Raw genomic sequence first — 19,559 nt, forward strand, 5'->3', positions numbered from 1 at the left:
GTGGGATGTACAAAGTATGAATCTAGGAAAACTGGAAGTCATCAAAAATGAAATGGAACACATGAGTATCAATATCCAAGACATTAGTGAGCTGAAATGGACTGGTGTTGCCAATTCTGAATCAGAAGATCATATGGTCTACTATGCCAGGAATGACAAATTGAAGAGGAATGGCACTACATTCTTTGTCAAAAAGAACATTTCAACATCTATCCTGAAGTACAATGCTATACATGATAGGATAATATCCATATGCCTACAGGGAAGACCAGATAATATGACTGTTATTCAAATTTATGCACCCACCTCTAAGGCCAAAGATGAAGAAAGAAAATATTTTTACCAACTTCTGCAGTCTGAAGTCCACCAAAATATGCAATTAAGATGAATTGATAATTATTGGTGATTGTAATGCCGAGGTTGGAAACAAAGAACTAGGATCACTAATTGGAAAATATGGCCTTGGTGATAGAAATGACGCCAAAGATCGGATGATAGAATTTTGCAAGACCAATGACTCATTTATTGCAAATACCTTTTTTCAACAACGTAAATGGCAGATATATACACGGACCTCGCCTGATGAAATACAAAGAAATCAAATCAACTATATCTGTGGAAAAAAGATGATGGGGAAGCTCAATATCATCAGTCAGAACAAGGCCGGGGGCCAACTGTGGGACAGACCGTCAACCGCTCATATATGCAAGCTCAGGCTCCAGCTGAAGAAAACTAGAGCAGGTCCACAAAAGCTAAAATATGATGTTGACTATATCCCATCTGAATTTAGAGACCATCTCAAGAATAGATTTGATGCACTGAATACTAATGACTGAAGACCATCTAAGTTGTGGAATGACATCAAGGATATTATACATGAAGAAACAAGAAGTTGGTAAAAAGACAAGAAAGGAGGTGGGGCCAAGATGGCAGAGTAGTCAGACACTTCTGGTGGTACCTTTTACAACAAAGACCAAAAAAAACAAGTGAATCTATTATATATATGACAAGTTAGGAGTCCTGAACAGAAAAGGCAAAGTTAAGACATTGGACTAAGTGGTAGGGGAAGGGAGAGACAGTTCAGAAGCAGCAAGGAGTTGCCAGACCTAACTCGGTGAGAACAGTGCCCCTCAGCACTGATCCCTTGGTGCAACCGTGGCAGGACTGGTGGTAGCACTCTGGACACGGTTTTCTCAGAACAGAGAGCAAGAAGCAGAGTCTACTCACGCCTCCAGAATCAGCGAAGAACAGCACTTTCAGCAAAAGTTAAGTGTTTGCATCTAATTTACCACACGGATCTAAAAGCACCGCTTTTGAAAGAACTCTGTCCAATTTATATGATCCCTCCTCCCTCTGCCCCAGGCCCCAAGCCAGCGTCAGTGGCAGTTGATTTCCCTGGGCCCGAGATAAGTCCTGCTGCTTGCCCTGAGCCATTCTTCTGGCCTTGGAGAAGGAACAAATTAACAAATGGGGAGAAAACTATCTGCCACTTCCCTTATGCTGAGAACTCAGGGCACAAGCAGCTCCTGTCCAGGCACAGACAGTCCACGGACTTTAAATGCCGTTCACCCCTGCATGGACCTCTGTGCACCCATTTCAGCAGCTAGGCCCTTGTTGGCACAGTGGAAGGGTGTATGCACCTGAGGTCTGACTTTAACTGTCTCAGCTGTGCAGTGGAGAGGCAGGTTTTTGACAGTTGACACCACTCTGCCTATTAAGCAGGGTCCTCACCTATCCACATCAGGGGCCTGAGGACTCGTGGCTCCACCCATGCCACGTAGCCACCCATGAAAGAGGTCCAAGGATAAGTGGTGCCTCCCAGTCCTTACAGCTAAAAGCATTGGGTGTCCATGGCCCAGCTGCAGAGCTCACCTACCTGTGTGCTGTAGGGAACAGGGGCACATGTTCCTCACAGACACTCAGGGGTCAGTTGTCAGCCCCCTGCTGGCTCAGAGTGTGACGCCCTGCTGCAACCAGATACCTGTAAGTGAACCAATCACTACTGCTCCTCTAAGACTGTAGGTGAGAGCCTGCACCACACACTTGGTGACCAAATACCTGGACACATGAACTGAATCCATACAAGGGAAGTGAATGGACTCCTAGGCTCATATACCTGGTAACACCTCTAGCCATCTGGAGACAGGACTTTAGAGCTTCAGAGGTGCTAATAATCAAGCTAGATCACTCAAGCAGCCTAATTGGGTATATCAAAATAAAACAAGCTAGGACATAGTAAGCAAACATAAAATAAACTAATACAATAAATTATAGATGGATTGGAGACAATGGTCAATATCAAATCACATAAAGAAGCAGACCATGATCACTTCAACAGGGTTCCAAAACAAATAATCAAGGAATCTTCCAGATGAAGAGATATTCCAGGATTTACCAGAGGTAGAATACAGAAGATTAATATACAGAACTCTTCAAGAGATAGAGAAGGAGACCATGCAAAATGCAGAACAAACCAAGGAACACACAGATAAAGGAGTTAAGGAAATTAAGAAGGTTATTCAAAAGCATAATGAAAAATGTAGTAGGCTGCAAGAATCTGCAGAGAGACAGCAATCAAAAATCCAGACAATTAACAATAAAATTTCAGAATTAGCCAACTCAATAGAAAGTTAGAGGAGGAGAATTGAGGAAATGGAAGTCAGAATTAGTGAGACAGAAGCAAAACAATTTGTACCAATATATTCAAAGAAAAAATAGATGAAAGAATTTAAGAAAATGAAGAAACCCTAAGAATCATGCAAGACTTTATCAAGAGAAATAACCTACGAATGATTGGAGTACCAGAACAGGGAGAAAAAACAGAAAATACAGAGAGAATTGCTGAAGATTTGTTGGCAAAAACTTCCCTGATATCACGAAAGGGGAGAAGGTATCTATCCAAGATGCTCATCAGACCCCACACAAGGTAGATCCCAAAAGAAAGTCACCAAGACATATTATAATCAAACTTGCCAAAACCAAACATAAAGAGAGAATTTAAAGAGCAGCTAGGGATAAACAGAAAGTCACCTACAAAGGACAGTCAATAAGAATAAGCTTGGACTACTCAGCTGAAACCATGCAGGCAAGAAGGCAATGGGATGACATATATAAAGCCTTGAAGGAAAAAAAAATTGCCAGCCAAGAATTATATATCCAGCAAAACTCTCTCTCAAATACAAAGGCGAAATTAGGACATTTCCAGATAAACAGAAGTTTAGGGAATTTGCAAAAACTAAACCAAAACTACAAGAAATACTAAAAGGAATCCTCTGGTTACAAAATCAATAACACCAGATAACAACCCAAGACTAGAACACAGGGCAGAGCAACCGAGTATCAACCCAGATAGGGAAATCACAAAAATAAATCAAGATTTTAAAAAATGTCCAAAACAGGGAAACAGTGATAACATTATGTAAAAGATGACAAAATTAAATCAATAAAGAAGGACTAAAAATGTAGTCATAGATATTTCATATGGAGAGGAAGTCAAGGCGATAGAGAGAGAGAAAAGTTTGGTTTAAACTTAGAAAAGTACGGGTAGATAATAAGGTAACCACAAAGAAGACTAACAATCCTATACAACAAAATAAAATACAAGAAAAACATAAAGAGTCAGCCAAGACAAAATCAACAATGAAAAAGAGGAAAAGACGATATATAAAAACTACTCAGCACAAAAAATTAAGTGGAAAAAAGAAACTGTCAACAATACACAAAAAAAGACATAAAATGACAGCACTAAATTCACACCTATCCATGATTACACTGAATGCAAATGGACTAAATGCACCAATAAAGAGACAGAGCGGCAGAATGGATTTAAAAAATATCTGTCTATATGCTGCCTACAAGAGACACACCTTAGACTTAAACATACAAAAAAGCTAAAACTCAAAGCATTGAAAAAAATATATCGAGCAAACAACAACCAAAAAAGAACAGGAGTGACAACATTAATTTCTGACAAAATAGACATTAAAGTTAAATCCACCACAGAGGATAAGAAAAGACACTATATAATGATTAAAGGGACAATATACCAGGAGGATATAACCATATTAAATATTTACACACCCAATGACATGGCTTCGAGATACAGAAAACAAACTCTAACAGCACTGAAAAGTGAGATAGCTCCACAATAATAGTAGGAGACTTCATCACACCACTTTCAGTGAAGTACAGAACATCCAGAAAGAGCTCAGTAAAGACACAGAAGAGCTAACTGCCGCAGTCAACCAACTTGACCTCATAGACATATACAGAACACTCCATCCAACACCAGACAGGTATACTTTCTTTTCCAACTCACATGGAACATTCTCTAGAATAGACCACATATTAGGTCATAAACCAACCCTTAACAGAATCCAAAACACTGAAATATTACAAACATCGTCTCTGACCATAAAGCCATAAAAGTAGAAATCAATAACAGAAAATGCAGGGAAAAAAATCAAACAGAACCCCTTGCTCAAAAACGACCAGGTAACAGAAGAAATTGAGGATGGAATAAAGAAATTCATACAGTCAAATGATAATGAAAACACTTCCTATCAGAACCTTTGGGACACAGCTAAAGCAGTCCTCAGAGGTCAATTTATAGCAATAAATGCACACATCCAAGAAGAAGAAAGGGCCAAAATCAAAGAATTATCCCCACAACCTGAACATATAGAAAGAGAGCAACAAAAGAAACCTTCAGGCACAGAAGAAAGCAAATAATAAAAATTACACCAGAATTAAATGAAATAGAGAACAGAAAAACAATTTAAAGGGTTAACAAGCCCAAAAGCTGGTTCTTTGAAAAGATTAACAAAAATGATAAAACATTGGCCAGACTGACAAAAGAAAAACAGGAGATGAAGCAAATAACTTGAATAAGAAATGAGACGGGTGATATCACAACAGAACCAACTGAAATTAAAAGAATCATATCAGATTACTATGAAAAATTGTACTCTAACAAGTTTGAAAACCTAGAAATGGACAAATTTCTAGAAACACACTACTTACCTAAACTAGCACAAATAGAGGTAGAACAACTAAATACACCCATAACAAAAGAGATTGAAAAGGTGATTTAAAAACTCCCAAACAAAAAAAGCTCTGGCCCTGACAGCTTCAATGGAGAATTCTACCAAACTTTCAGAGAAGACTTAACACCACTACTACTAAAGCTATTTCAGATCATAGAAAAGGATGGAATACTCCCAAACTCATTCTATGAAGCCAGCATTTCCATGATACCAAAATCAGGTAAAGATACCACAAAAAAAGAAAATTAGAGACCAATATCCCTCACGAACTTAGATGCTAAAATCCTCAACAAAGTTCTAGCCAAGAGAGTTCAACAACACATCGAAAAAATAATTCACCAAGACCAAGTGAGATTCATACCAGGTATGCAGGGATGGTTCAACATTAGAAAGCCAATCAATGTAATCCGTCGTATAAATAAAACACAAGAACTACATGATCTTATCAATTGATGCAGGAAAGGCATTTGACAAAGTCCAACACTCATTCATGATAAAAACTCTCAGCAAAATGGGAATAGAAGGAATATTCCTCAACATAGTAAAGGGCATTTATACAAAGCCAACAGCCAACATCATCTAAATGGAGTCTGAAAGCATTCCCCTTGAGCATGGGAGCCAGACAAGGATACCCTTTACCACCACTCTTAATCAACATTGTGTTGGAGGTCCTAGTCAGAGTAATTAGGCTAGATAAAGCAATACAGGGCATCCAAATTCGCAAAGAAGAAGTAAAAATATCTATTTGCAGATGACATGATCTTATACACAGAAAACCCTACAGAATCCACAAGAAAACTATTGAAACTAATAGAAGAGTTCAGCAGAGTATCAGGATACAAGATAAACATATAAAAATCAGTTGGATTCCTCTACACCAACAAAGAGAACATCGAAGACGAAATCACCAAATCAATACCATTTACAATAGCCCCCAAGAAGTTAAAATACTTAGGAATAAATCTAACCAGAGAGGTAAAAAACAAAAAACCTATACAAAGAAAACTACAAAACACTACTGCAAGAAACCAAAAGAGACTTATAGAAGTGGAAACACATGCCTTGCTCATGGATAGGAAGACTCAACATTATAAAAATGTCTGTTTTAACCAAAGCAATCTATAGATACAATGCAATTCTGATCCAACTACCAATGACATTTTTTAATGTGATGAAGAAATAAATCAACTTCATAAGGAAGGGACAGAGGCCCCGGATAAGTAAAGCATTACTGAAAAAGAACAAAGTGGGAGGCCTCACTCTACCTGATTTTAGAACCTATTATACCACCACAGTAGTCAAAACAGCCTGGTAGTGGTACAACAGATACATAGACCAATGGAACAGCATTGAGAATCCAGACATAAATCCATCCACATATGAGCAGCTGATATTTGACAAGGGCCCAAGTCTGTTGAATGGGGAAAAGACAGTCTCTTTAACAAATGGTGATGGCGTAAGTGGATATCCATCTACAAAAAAAAAAAAAAAATGAAACAAGACACATACCTCACACCATGCACAAAAACTAACTTAAAATGGATCAAAGACTGAAATATAAAATACAAAACAATAAAGATCATGGAAGAAAAAATAGGGACAATGTTAGGAGCCCTAATACATGGCATAAACAGTATACAAAACATTACTAACAATGCAGAAACACCAGAAGAGAAACTAGAGAACTGGGAGCTCCTAAAAATCAAACATGTACGTTCATTCAAAGACTTCACCAAAAGAGGAAAAAAATTACCTGCAGACTGGGAAAAAGTTTTTGGCTATAACAAACTTGATCAGCATCTGATCTCTAAACTCTACATGATACTGCAAAAACTCAACAAAAAGACAAATAACCCAATTAAAAAATGGGCAAATGATATGAACAGGGACTTCATCAAAGAAGACCTTCAGGTGGCTAATAGATACATGAGGGAATTCTCATTATCATTAGCCATTAGAGAAATGCAAATCAAAACTACAATGAGATACCATCTCACCCCAACAAGGCTGGCATTAATCCAAAAAACACAAAATAATAAATATTGGAGAGGTTGTGGAGAGATTGGAACACTTATACACTGCTGGCGGGAATGTAAAATGGTGTAACCACTTTGGAAATTGATTTGGCACTTTCTTAAAAAGCTAGATATAGAACTACCATATGATCCAGCAATCCCACTCCTTGGAATATATCCTAGGGAAATAAGAGCCTTCACATTGAACAGATATATGCTCACTGCAGCACTGTTTATAACAGCAAAAAGATGGAAGCAACCAAGGTGCCCATCAACAGATGAATGGATAAATTATGGTATGTTCACATAATGGAATACTACACAACAATTAAGAATAACAATGAATCCGTGAAATATACCATGGAGGAATCTGGAAGGCATTATGCTGAGTGAAATTAGTTGCAAAAGGACAAATGTATGAGACCACTATTATAAGAACCCAAGAAAAAGTTTAAACACAGAACAAAATATTCTTTGATGGTTACGAGGGTGGGGAAGGAGGGAGAAGGGTATTCATTAATTAGATAGTAGACAAGAACAATTTTAGGCGAAGGGAAAAACAACACACAATACAGGAGAGGTCAGAACTAGACTAAATCAAAAGCAGTGTCCTGAATACAATCGAATGCTTTGAAGACCAAAGTAGTAGAGATGGGGCTCTGGGGACCATGGTTTCAGGGGACACCTAGGTTAACTGGCATAAGAAAATATATTAAGAAAATGTTCTGCATCCCAGTTTGGTGAGTGGCGTCTAGGGTCTTCAATACTAGCAAGCGGCCATCTAAGATGCTTCAATTTGTCTCAACTCACCTGGAGCAAAGGAGAATGACAAACATCAAAGACATAAGGTAAAGATGACCCCCAGTGACAGAAAGGGCAAAATAAACCAGAGACCACATCAAACTTAGACCAGAAGAACTAGATGGTGCCTCGCTACCACCAATGACTGTCCTGAAAGGGAACACAACAGTGAATCCCTGATGGAGGAGAACAGTGGGGTGCAGATCTCAAATTCTCGTGAAAAGACCAGACTTAAAGGTCTGAATGAGACTGGAGGGACCCAGGAGATCACAGTCCCTGGACCCTCCGTTAGCCCAAGACTGGAAACATTTCTGAAGCCAACTCTTCAGAAAGGGACTGGACTGGACTATAAGACAGAAAATGATATTGGTGAGGAGTGAGCTTCTTGGCTCAAGTAGACACATAAGACTATGTGGGCAGCTCCTGTCTGGAGGGGAGATAAAAAGCCAGAGGGGGACAGAAAGTGGCTGAATGAACATGGGGAATACCAGGTGGAGAGGAGGAGTGTGCTGTCTTATTAGGGGGAGAGCACCTAGGAGAACACAGCAAGGTATGTATAAGTTTTTGTATGAGACTGACTTAATTTGTAAACTTTCACTTAAAGGACAATTTTTTTAAAAAAAGACAGAAAAGACCGAAATGGACGTCAGAAGAGACTCTGAAACTTGCTCTTGAATGTCAAGTACCTAAAACAAAAGGAAGAAAAGATGAAGTAAAAGAGCTGAACAGAAGATTTCAAAGCGCATCTCAAGAAGACAAAGTCAAGTATTATAATGAAATATGGAAAGACCTGGAGATAGAAACCCAAAATAGAAGAACACATTTGGCATTCCTCAAGCTGAAAGAACTGAAGAAAAAATTTAAGCCTCAAGTTTGAATAAGGAAGGATTCTATGGGGAAAATATTGAATGCAGAAAGCATCAAAAGAAGATGGAAGGAAAAAAGAATTGATGGACCTTCAGTCATTTTAGGAAGGTAGCATATGATCAAGAATTGTTGATACTGAAGGAAGAAGTCCAAGCTGCACTGAAGAAAATGGCAAAAAGCAAGGCTCCAGGAACTGACAGAGTATCAATGAGATGTTTCAACAAACAGATGCAATGCTAGAGGTGCTCACTCGTCTGTGCCAAGAAATTTGGAGGACAGCTGCCCAGCCAACAGACTGGAAGAGATCCATATTGGAGCCCATTTGAAGAAAGGTGATCCATGGAATGCAAAAATTATGCAACAATATCATTAATATCATACACAAGTAAAACTATGCTGAAAACCATTCAAAAAGTTGGTTGCAGCAGGGCATTGACAGGGAACTGCCAGAAATTCAAGCCGGATTCAGAAGAGGATGTGGAACAAGGTATATCATTGCTGATGTCAGATGGATCGTTGCTGAAAGCAGAGAATACCAGAAAGATATTCACCTGTGTTTTTTTGACTACGCAAAGGCATTCAACTGTGTGAATCATAACAAATTATGGATAACATTGCGAAGAATGGGAATTCCAGAACACTTAATTGTGCTCATAAAGGACCTATGCATAGACCAAGAGGCAGTTGTTCAAACTGAACAAAGGGATAATACATAGTTTAAAGTAAGGAAAGGTGTGCATCAGGGCTGTATCCTTTCACCATATTTATTCAATCTGTATGCTGAGCAAATCCGAGAAGCTGGACTATATGAAGAATGTGGCATCAGAATTGGAGGAAAACTCATTAACAACCGACGATATGCAGATGATATAACCCTGCTTGCTGAAAGTGGAAGATGACTTGAAGCACTTACTGATGAAGATCAAAATACCACAGCCCTCAGCATGGATTACACCTCAACATAAAGAAAACAAAAATCCTCACAACTGGACCAATAAGCAACCTCATGAAGAACGGAGAAAATATTGAAGTTGTCAAAGATTTCATTTTACTCGCATCCGCAATCAACGCCCATGGGAAGCAGCAGTCAAGAAATCAAAACATGCATTGCATTGCGCAAATCTGCTGCAAAAGACCTCTTTCAAATGTTAAAAAGCAAAGATGTCACCTTGAAGACCAAGGTGCACCTGACCCAAAGGATGGTATTTTCAATCGCCTCATATGCATGTGAAAGCATGTAAAATAAGGAAGACTGAAGAAAAAGTGACCCTTTGAATTATGGTGTTGGTGAAGAATGTTGAATATACCATGCACTGCTAAAAGAACGAACAAATGTCTTGGAAGAAGTACAGCCAGAATGCTCCTTGGAAGTGAGGATGGTGACAGTTTGTTTCACGTACTTTGGACATAATACCAGGAGGGGTCAGTCCCTGGAGAAGGACATCATGCTTGGTAGAGGGTCAGAGAAAAAGGGGAAAACCCTTGTCAAGATGGACTGACACAGTGGCTACAACAATGGGCTCAGGCATAACTATTGTGAGGATGTCAGAGGACCAGGCAGTGTTTCATTCCATTGTACACAGGGTCACTATGAGTGAGAACCAACTTGATGGCACTTAACAAGACTAGGACTCCAAGCAGCAAAATGAGACCAACCTGTAGTGTTGACCTCAACCATCCCCCTTCAAATGTGAGTAAGTCCTAGCAGGGTCTAGTAGGTCTTATTTCATACAGTCAGGATATAATCTAAGGCCAATCTGTTATCTGTGGCAATCCATATAAGGGAGTGAAACTAATCTGCTGATCTTTGGTGTCATTACCAATAACTAAAGGGTGCAACCGAAACCAAAAGAAACCAAACCCACTGCCATCGAGTCAATTCCAACTCCTAGTGACCCAATAGGACAGAGTAGAACTGCCCATAGAGTTTCCAAGGAGCGCCTGGTGGATTCGAACTGCCTACCTTTTGGTTAGCAGCCATAGCACTTAACCACTATGCCACCAGGGTTCCCAAGAGTGCAACAGATAGGCTATATAATAACTCTCATCCCCAAGAGAGAGCCATTCTATGATCTGCTGTCCTCATGCATACAAACATGTAAGACAAAAGGGCACAGGTCACTCTCGTTCAGAAGTTGGTGTTAAACTTGATTTGGCTCACCATTACACTGGTTTGATTAGGTCCCAAAGACAGTGTCACCAAGCAGTTGCAGCCTTTATCACCATACATAACTCAAGCCTGCTTAGGCATCAGAAGTTATGAATTTGTATCATTCAGACTGAAACAAGGTTGTGCTGGTCAGCATGTCAGTACCCAGGGGCCAGTGATAGCATCAGGAGCTGTCAGTGATGGCATCAATCACAACTGAGTATCAGAAGCAATCGTGTCCATGAATTTTTGTTTTCATAGCACATAGACAGGAATGACAAATCCAATAGAGGATCAGATTGCCAGACACAACTGTTGCTTGACTTAGCAGAAAAATGATTGCTTTTCCAGGCTATGGAGCTGGACGTAGTGGTCAAAGGCAGCATTCGTTGTAACCACCCCTCCCTGTACTTTCCAACGGTCCAAGGTGTTGCCTCCTTAAGTGCTGGGGTTGTTGCTATCCCTCCATGGCCACAAAAATCTGTCTCACATTAGTAGCTATAACCTCAACTTTTCTCCACTCATTCCCTGCTCATACTCGGACCTTTCATTCAAAAGGATCAGGTGCAAGAGGGAGACAGAGGTGTATTTACAGAGATATACTATATTCCACACTTTATCCAGTGAGAGCCACTGCAGATAAGACTTGGAGAGAAGTGTACTCAATCAAGTGATCATTGTGTTCACTATATATCACCACTGGTTCCTGCTGAATTCACCCTCATGGCAACCCCATTTGTGTCAGAGGAAAACTGTGCTCCACAGGGTTTTCTATGGCTGAATTTTTGGAAGTAGATTACCAGGCCTTTCTTCCGAGGTGCCTTTGGATGGACTCTAATCTCCAACCTTTTGGTTAACAGCTAAGCATATTAACTGTTTGCACAACTCATCCCTCCCTCCCCTAAGACCATGTGAATCCAACAAGCGAATCCAGGTGGCTGAAACAGGATTAAGTGTGACTCTCACAGGCCCCTTTTTGGCCAGGCTGCCACTTGATGATGCTGTCAGGAGCCTGCAGTGGAGTTAGGTCAGTTAGGAGACTAGCCTAGTGTTGCACTTAGGAGAAAAAAAGACACATTGTGCACAAGAATGATCAGGAAGAATTGAGAATGTTCAAAATAGATCTGCGTAACCACCTAGAAAGAAAGTCATGTCTTTGTCAGCAGGCCATAAGATTTCAGGACTCAGGGAAGCATTCCTACATTCCCTATATTCACAGTTTCTCTTGAGTGCGAGTTTCTCCATGTTTACTAAAGGATGATGGACAATCCAATGAAAAAATGATGATTTTCCTAAATTTCTTACAATCAAAGTTTTTCTTCACTATTACAGGAGATCACAGTTGAATATTAAAGCAGTTGGCAGAACTACTATTTTCCCACATATCTTACATTCACAGGGTTTCTCTCCACTGCAAGATCTTATTAATTCAGTAAGACCTGAGGAATCAGTGAAGGGTTTTCCACATTTCTTACACTTGTACAGCTTCAGTGTGAATTCTTACATACTAGGTTGTGAGGAGATTCCAAAGGCTTTTTCATATTCCTTAAATTCACAGGATATTTCTCAACTGAGTTCTTAAATGGTAAGATATAAGGAACAAGTGAAGGTCTTCCTGTAACCTGTACATTCACAGAGTTTTAATCCAGTGTGAATTCTCATATGGCTATTAAGGCTTTAGCACATGAGTTCCATACATAGAGTCTTTCATCAATATGAGATCCTATGTGAGTATTATGGTATGTGAAATAGTTTAAGGTTGTGCCACTTTCCTTACTTTCATAGGGGTTTTGCCATAATTCTAGATGTGTAAAATAAGCATTGTGGAATGAGTAAATGCTTTCTTTCATGCCTTACAAGCCAAAGGCTTCTCTCCAATGACAGCTCTTAATTGTTCTCTAAGATATGAAAAATTAATAAAGGCTCTTCCACATTCCTTATATTAATGGGGTTTTTGTCCACTCTAAGTTTTTCCAAGTTATAGACGGTCACTGGTCTTTCACCAGATGAGTTTGGATATGACTATTAAAGTCTGACTTACATTTAAAGGCTTTTTCACATACTTTACATTTATAGAGCTTCTCTCGTGTGATTTCTTACATGTTTTAAAAGTGCTGAAGACTGAATGAAGGCTTTTCCACATTCCTTACATTTGTAGGGTTTCTCTCCAGTGTGGGTTCGCATGTGAATATTAAGGCATGTGGAATATGTAAAGGCTTTCCCACATTCCTTACATTCATAGGGTTTTTCTCCAGTGTGAGTACGCATGTGCATATTAAGGCTTGTGGAACGAGTAAAAGCTTTCCCACATTCCTTACATTCATAGGCCTTCTCTCCAGTGTGAGTTCTTAAATGTACAGTAAGGCCCGAGGATTGGGTAAAGGCTTTCCCACATTCCTTACATTGATATGGCTTCTCTCCACTGTGAATTCTTACATGCTGATTAAGACTTGAGGAATCAGTGAAAGCTTTCCCACATTCCTTACATTCATATGGTTTTTCTCCAGTATGAGTTCTGATGTGTAACATAAGTCCTGAGGATTGAGTGAAGGCTTTCCCACATTCCTTACACACATAAGGCTTTTCTCCACTGTGAATTCTTACATGTTCTGTAAGGTGTGATGAATTAGTGAAGGCTTTCCCACATTCCTTACATATATAGGGTTTTTCTCCAATGTGAGATCTCACATGTACCTTAAGGTATGACTGATTAGCAAAGGCTCTCCCACAGTCTTTGCACTTATATAATTTTTCTCGTGGTTGAGTTTTTTTGTGCACAATATTTGGAGGTTGACTGAAAGCTTTTTCACGTTGATAATCCTCAGAAGGTTTCTGCCCAGCGTGGGTTCTTTTGATCACAGTACGGCTAGAGTTCTTACTGAAGGCTTTTCCATGTCGATTACCCTTATGTGCTTTCTCTCTAATATGAGTTCTCATGTGAGTCTCAAGGCATGAATGTTCACTGAAGGCTTTTTGACACTGTTTACAGTCATAATGTTCCACCCCAGTGTGGATTCTTTCCTGTTAATGAAGAGACAAATGATGACTAAAAGCTTTTTCATATGCATTACAGTTACATTCTCATCACGATTCTCGTTATGTATAGGAAATACTACTATGAATGAAGATTTTACTGTTTTCCCTTCATATATATAGTTGGAAACGCTGGTGGCATAGTGGTTAAGTGCTACAGCTGCTAACCAAAAGGTCAGCAGTTCAAATCTACCAGGCGCTCCTTGGAAACTCTATGGGGCAGTTCTACTCTGACCTATAGGGTCACTATGAGTCGAAATCGACTCTATGGCAACAGGCTTGGGCTTCGATCCTGTTTTTAGTTATTTCAAGTTGAATTATGTGATTGTACAGCCAAGAGACTGTATTATAGTCTCTACTGCCACAGGGCTTCTTAGAGAGAGTTTCTCTAATAATTGTTTAGACTAATTTATATATCGAATACGTTAAATATATGAGGATGCTTACTTGTGGTAACTGTGAAGAAACAGGTTTTGAGCTAAGTGTAGTGTGTTCTCCAAATTCATAATATTCAAAGAATCTCTTTAAAGATTCTCTTTTCTCTTGGGCAAATGCCATTTGCTTCATATGTTTTTCATTATTTTGGGGCTGCTGTTCTAGGGTTACGGTTCTATCTTAGGGACCCCTGGTGGTGCAGTGGTTAAAAGCTTCGTTGCTAACCAAAAGGTCGGCAGTTCAAATCCACCAGCCACTCCTTGGAAAGCCTATGGGGCAGTTCTACTCTGTCCTGTAGGGTCGCTATGAGTTGGAATTGACTCAACAGCAATGAGTTGTTTTTTGGGTTCTATCTTATGGAGTCCTGCTGGCACAGTGGTTAAGAGCTATGACGTGCTACAGCTGCTAACCAAAAGGGTTGACAGTTTGAATTCACCAGCCACTCCTTTGAAACCCTAGGGAACAGTTCTATTCTGTCCCACAGGGTTGCTATAAGTCAGAATTGACTCGATGGCAATGGGTTTGGTTTTGTTTTGGTTCTATCGTAATGGCATTCCATCTATTACTAATGTGAGGGAAAAAAATAACAACTTGAAAATCTTACCAGCTGTATTCCACTGGAAACTTTTTTCCCAGAAATATCTTGCTGAGGTGCTGACACTATGGCTTTAAGTTGCAAGTCCAATTCTGAAATAAAATGGAAAAAAAAAAAGTTTTGAAGAAATAAATTGTGGAGGATAAAGGTGTTAAGAGATCATGTATTTAAAATATATTTAAAGTACTAATCTGAAACATAGTTTAAATTGTTAAAAAGTAAAAATAGACTTTGAAGTGTTTGGCTATGTCAAAAGTTTCGCAGTGATAAGGACAAGGTGTCAAAAAACAGAGGTAATTATTTACATGGTTTCAAGATCATTTACTAAGTAATAACACTGACAATAATCATAGTGGGAAAAAATTGGACAAGCACATGCATAAAAAAAATTAAGAAAAAATGCAACAGATTTTTCTGTGAGACCAAGAAAATGTTTAAGATGGATGGTGTTAGTTGCTGACAAGTTGGCTCTGACTCATGGCAACCCCACGTACAACAGAATGAAACATTGCCCAGTCCTGCACCAACTTCACGATTGTTGATATGCTCAAGTCCATTGTTGCAGCCACTGTATTTTGAGTTCCTTTCAACTTAGAGGGGTCATCTTGCCAGCATTATATTGGGCAATATTCTGTTGTGATTCATAGGGTATTCACGGGCTAATTTTTGGAAATAAAACACCATGCCTTTCTTCCTACTTTGTCTTAATTTGGAAATTCTGCCGAAGCCTGATCACCACAGGTGACCCTGCTGGTATTTGGAATACCAGTGGCATGCTTCCAGCATCTTACCAACATGTAAGTCACCACAGTCTGACAAAATGACAGGAAGTTGAATCTACATAAGGAATCTCGGAAACAAAACGGACTCAACATTCTAGAAAAGAGTACACCTTAAAATGTTTCCCAATGGACATTTCCACATGTACTGCCCTCTTCCAGACTAGGACTGCTCTTCATAATAACTTATATCTGTCTGTTTACTTACTCTGGATAACTCCTTTCTCCACTGTTCTCAGCTCTTCGTCTTCTAGTTGAGAGATCAGACCAGGTTTGCGTAAGTGGTACCTTGCTAAAGGGGAAAGATACATGAAAAAAAAAAAAAGCTGTTCAATAAATAACAAACCTTTCCATAAATCAGGAACCAAAACTTTAGTCTTCGGGGATTCTGAAGATGGTAAAGTCTAACTTCAGAAACAGCAAAATAACAACACCAAATTTTTAATAAGTTCTTTTGAAAGGATCAAAAATGCAAACATACTTTCTCTCTGTGCCTTAAAAGGATTAGGGATCAAAGAATTGAAAGCAGGAGTGCAAACAGATACGTGTACACCAACATTCATTGTGGCATTATTCACAATAGCCAAAAGGTGGAAACAACCTAAATGTCAACCAGCAGATGAATGAATGAACAAAAAGTGGTATATACATGGAATGGAATATTACTCAGCCTTAAAGAAAAATGAAGTCCTGGTACATGCTAAAAGATGGATAAATCCTGAAAATATTATGCTGAGTGAAATAACTCAGCCACAAATGGACAAATATTGGATGATTCCACTTATATGAAATGTCTAGGATTATGGAGAACAAAATTTATTAGTGGTTAACCAGGGGCTAGTGGGAGGGAGGGGAAAAGGAGAACTCACTACTAAGGGGATACTGAGCTTCTGTTAAAGGTGATGGGAAAATTTGGAAATGAATAATGGTAATGGTTCAACAACATGATAAACACAACTAATGTCACTAAATTGTACACATGAAGAATGTGGAAATGGCAAACAATTTGTTACATATGTGTTTACCACAATTAAAAAAAAATTGAAACACATACTTGAAATTTTATACATCTAGGAAGCCCAAAGATTTGCAATCCATTGGGGAAATAAAGTCATTTATTTAAAGAGATCTTCATTTTCACAGGGAAGCCACGAGATGGAAATGCCTGTTTAGGACAGGAACCACTTCTGTCTCATTCACCATTATATTCCCATCTGCTCACACAGGTTTTTAAAAATATCCATTCTATAATGGGTTAAATGTATTAATGATGCCAGCCTTACCTAGTGTGACCAGGTTCCTGTAGTTCTCCAGCATCACATCTCTGTAGAGATTTCTCTGAGTTTGATCCAGCAAAGTCCACTCCTCCTGTGTAAAGTCCACAGCCACATCCTCAAAGGTCACCAAGCCCTAAACCATCACACACATGCAGACTTCAGCCAAGTACCATCTCCTTTAGTGTCCACAGGAAGATGGATGAGGGATTGAGGAAGGGAGATATGATGCCTAGATGGGGTTCTATTGTCTCCCATTATCTACTCCAGGAATGAGTACTCAGACCTGTTCTATGTATAGACACTGCCTGGTAATCTCATGCAGTCATTTGTTTTTACAGCACCACTAGCACATAACTGTACTTATCTCCACAACTAGACTGTTCCCTCTTTCCATAAGTTGCAGCCAGTCCTGAGCACATTGCGTACTCTATAAAATCTGCAAAATGGATGAATTCTTTCCATATTGGCAGAACAAATTCCTTGAGATGAGACACTTCATCTTCTTCCTTAATGTCTGACAGAGCAATCAGCAAAACAAAATGCACGCCAGTATGACTGAGGGTCAGAAAGAATTAGTAAATACAGAGGAAACAGGATCATTTCCAGTGTAATCCCTGTGAAACTATGAGATGCCCTTGGTCTTGGGGAAATGCATCTTGAGACTCAGTCCCTGAGCAGGGTCATATTTCCTTAAGAAGCTTGGGGTCATTACGAGGGGACATGGCTAGCTTCCGGAAACAAAGTCAACTTCTCACTTGCCTGAGAAGAATCTGACAGCAACCCAGCCACCATCCTTGCCTCCTCTGATTTCCCCTCATGAAGACAGAAAGAGTCCTGAGATAGATGACCTCAGGGAGAAGAAAGATAATATGAGATTCTATGCTGGTCCACAATACTGACATTTGCTTGTCTAGAAGCTGTTCCATGCCATGCATATAACATATCACAAACACACCACTTCTTAAAATGCCAAAGCAGCCTGGTTTACCCAGAGCCAGAAAAGGGGACTCTGGGTCTTGTGACCCATGAAGGGGTTAATAATTCCATTTTATAGGTACAGAATTTGAAATCCAAAGAGAGATAACTGTTAATTCAACCAAGATGGTAAAACTCATGAATGTGAATATACACCATTTCCTCCCAAAGCATACACAACCACTCCTTCCATCTCAAATAGCAGGAACCTGATGTATTCACCTTCTGGCCCACTTTAGCACCTCTCAGGTGGCCCACAGCATGACTGAGCAATGAACCTACTGTGTTGTGTGGGAGTAACCTAAAGTAGAATACCTGAAAAGAAGCATCAACAAGGACTTACCACATGCAGGTGACATATCTATCGCTGCCATCCTGGGAGGCTGATATTGAAATTTGCCTAAACACACCTTCTCTTGCTTCCAAGGTTCTTTCTCAGCAGCTCATGAATTTAAATGGATAAACTGGTCTTAATTCCTCTTGTTACAGTTGTGTCTGGAGTCCTGTCTCAAAACATCAATCAGTAAGCAACAGGCAAACATAATTCTTTGGCCGTCTCACTGCGGAAGATAGTTACATATGTAAAGGTCATTTAAAAATGTAGAATACTATATACAATATGAATATTGAAAGTAAAAATTAGCATTCGTATGTGCCAGAGATTCTGTTAGAAGTTTTACATATATAATCTCTTTCAATTATCTTAATCCTCCGACTTGGATATGATTCTATCCATCACTTAATAGCCAAGGAAACCCAGGTTCAAAGAGCTAAAAACTGGCAAAATGTCACCCAGTTATGAAGTGCTGACTCAGACTTGAATGTTAGTTAGCTTGTCTCATAAGTCTAAACTTTTATTGGGCGTTATAGAGATGAGAAAAATATTCAATTAAGACATTCCTGATGTCCTTTGTTGGAACTTGGAGGGATCTGGCACACTGGCCTCTCTACGTTCTTACCTTTAGCTATTCCTTCAGAAAATATTTCCACCCAAAAACAGGACACTGACTACCTCTGTACACCTACCTACCAGCCACAACTTGCCTGGACCCTAGGGACTTATTTCCCATGGCCTCTTGATGTGGACACCTAATGCTCTAGGTCTTGTACCTTAGTGGCATCCTGATTCCCTCTGCACATCTGCCCACCAGCCGTGGCTTGTCTGCATCCCAGAGGATTGCTTCCTGCTTGCCCAGCAAATGTGGGCTAACTCTGGACCAGACAACCCACTGAGCTTCTTCACCACCCAGTAGACTGTAATGACATCTTTTCTGACAAAGCCTAAATCACAATTTGTGAAGGAAACCCCCTCCAAATTTGACCTTCCTTGGGTACTCTCCATCAATCCGAAGGTATCCTTTAGAGGTCTCCTTACATCCTCATATTACATTTCTCCTGTCTAAATCAAGGTGTGGCTTCTGTCTCCTGACTGGGCCCAGTCTTAGGTAGAATTGAAACAGAGTGATTCCAGGAGATAGATCTGTAAAAATGAGATTTTAGGATTGGTTGGTCACACCTCTAGGCTTGAGCAAAATGTTGAGCTCCTTGCCAATGGGAAAGGTATTCAGCAGCATCACATTAATCAAGT

The 19,559-nt window shown here is 39.5% G+C and overlaps 1 protein-coding gene across 1 annotated transcript in view; it reads right to left on the reverse strand.

The window, feature by feature from the left end:
- Positions 1-10,005: 10,005 nt before the first annotated feature.
- Positions 10,006-19,559, reverse strand: part of LOC100675669 (zinc finger protein 846) — a 58,225-nt gene continuing 48,671 nt past the window's right edge. The window contains 1 exon segment of the mRNA XM_064280617.1: positions 10,006-13,630. Within this exon segment, the coding sequence (XP_064136687.1) occupies positions 12,948-13,630 (683 nt within the window). The 3' untranslated portion in view covers positions 10,006-12,947.

This window comes from Loxodonta africana, chromosome 3 (genome assembly GCF_030014295.1).
Source record: "Loxodonta africana isolate mLoxAfr1 chromosome 3, mLoxAfr1.hap2, whole genome shotgun sequence".
Lineage (NCBI taxonomy): Eukaryota > Metazoa > Chordata > Mammalia > Proboscidea > Elephantidae > Loxodonta > Loxodonta africana.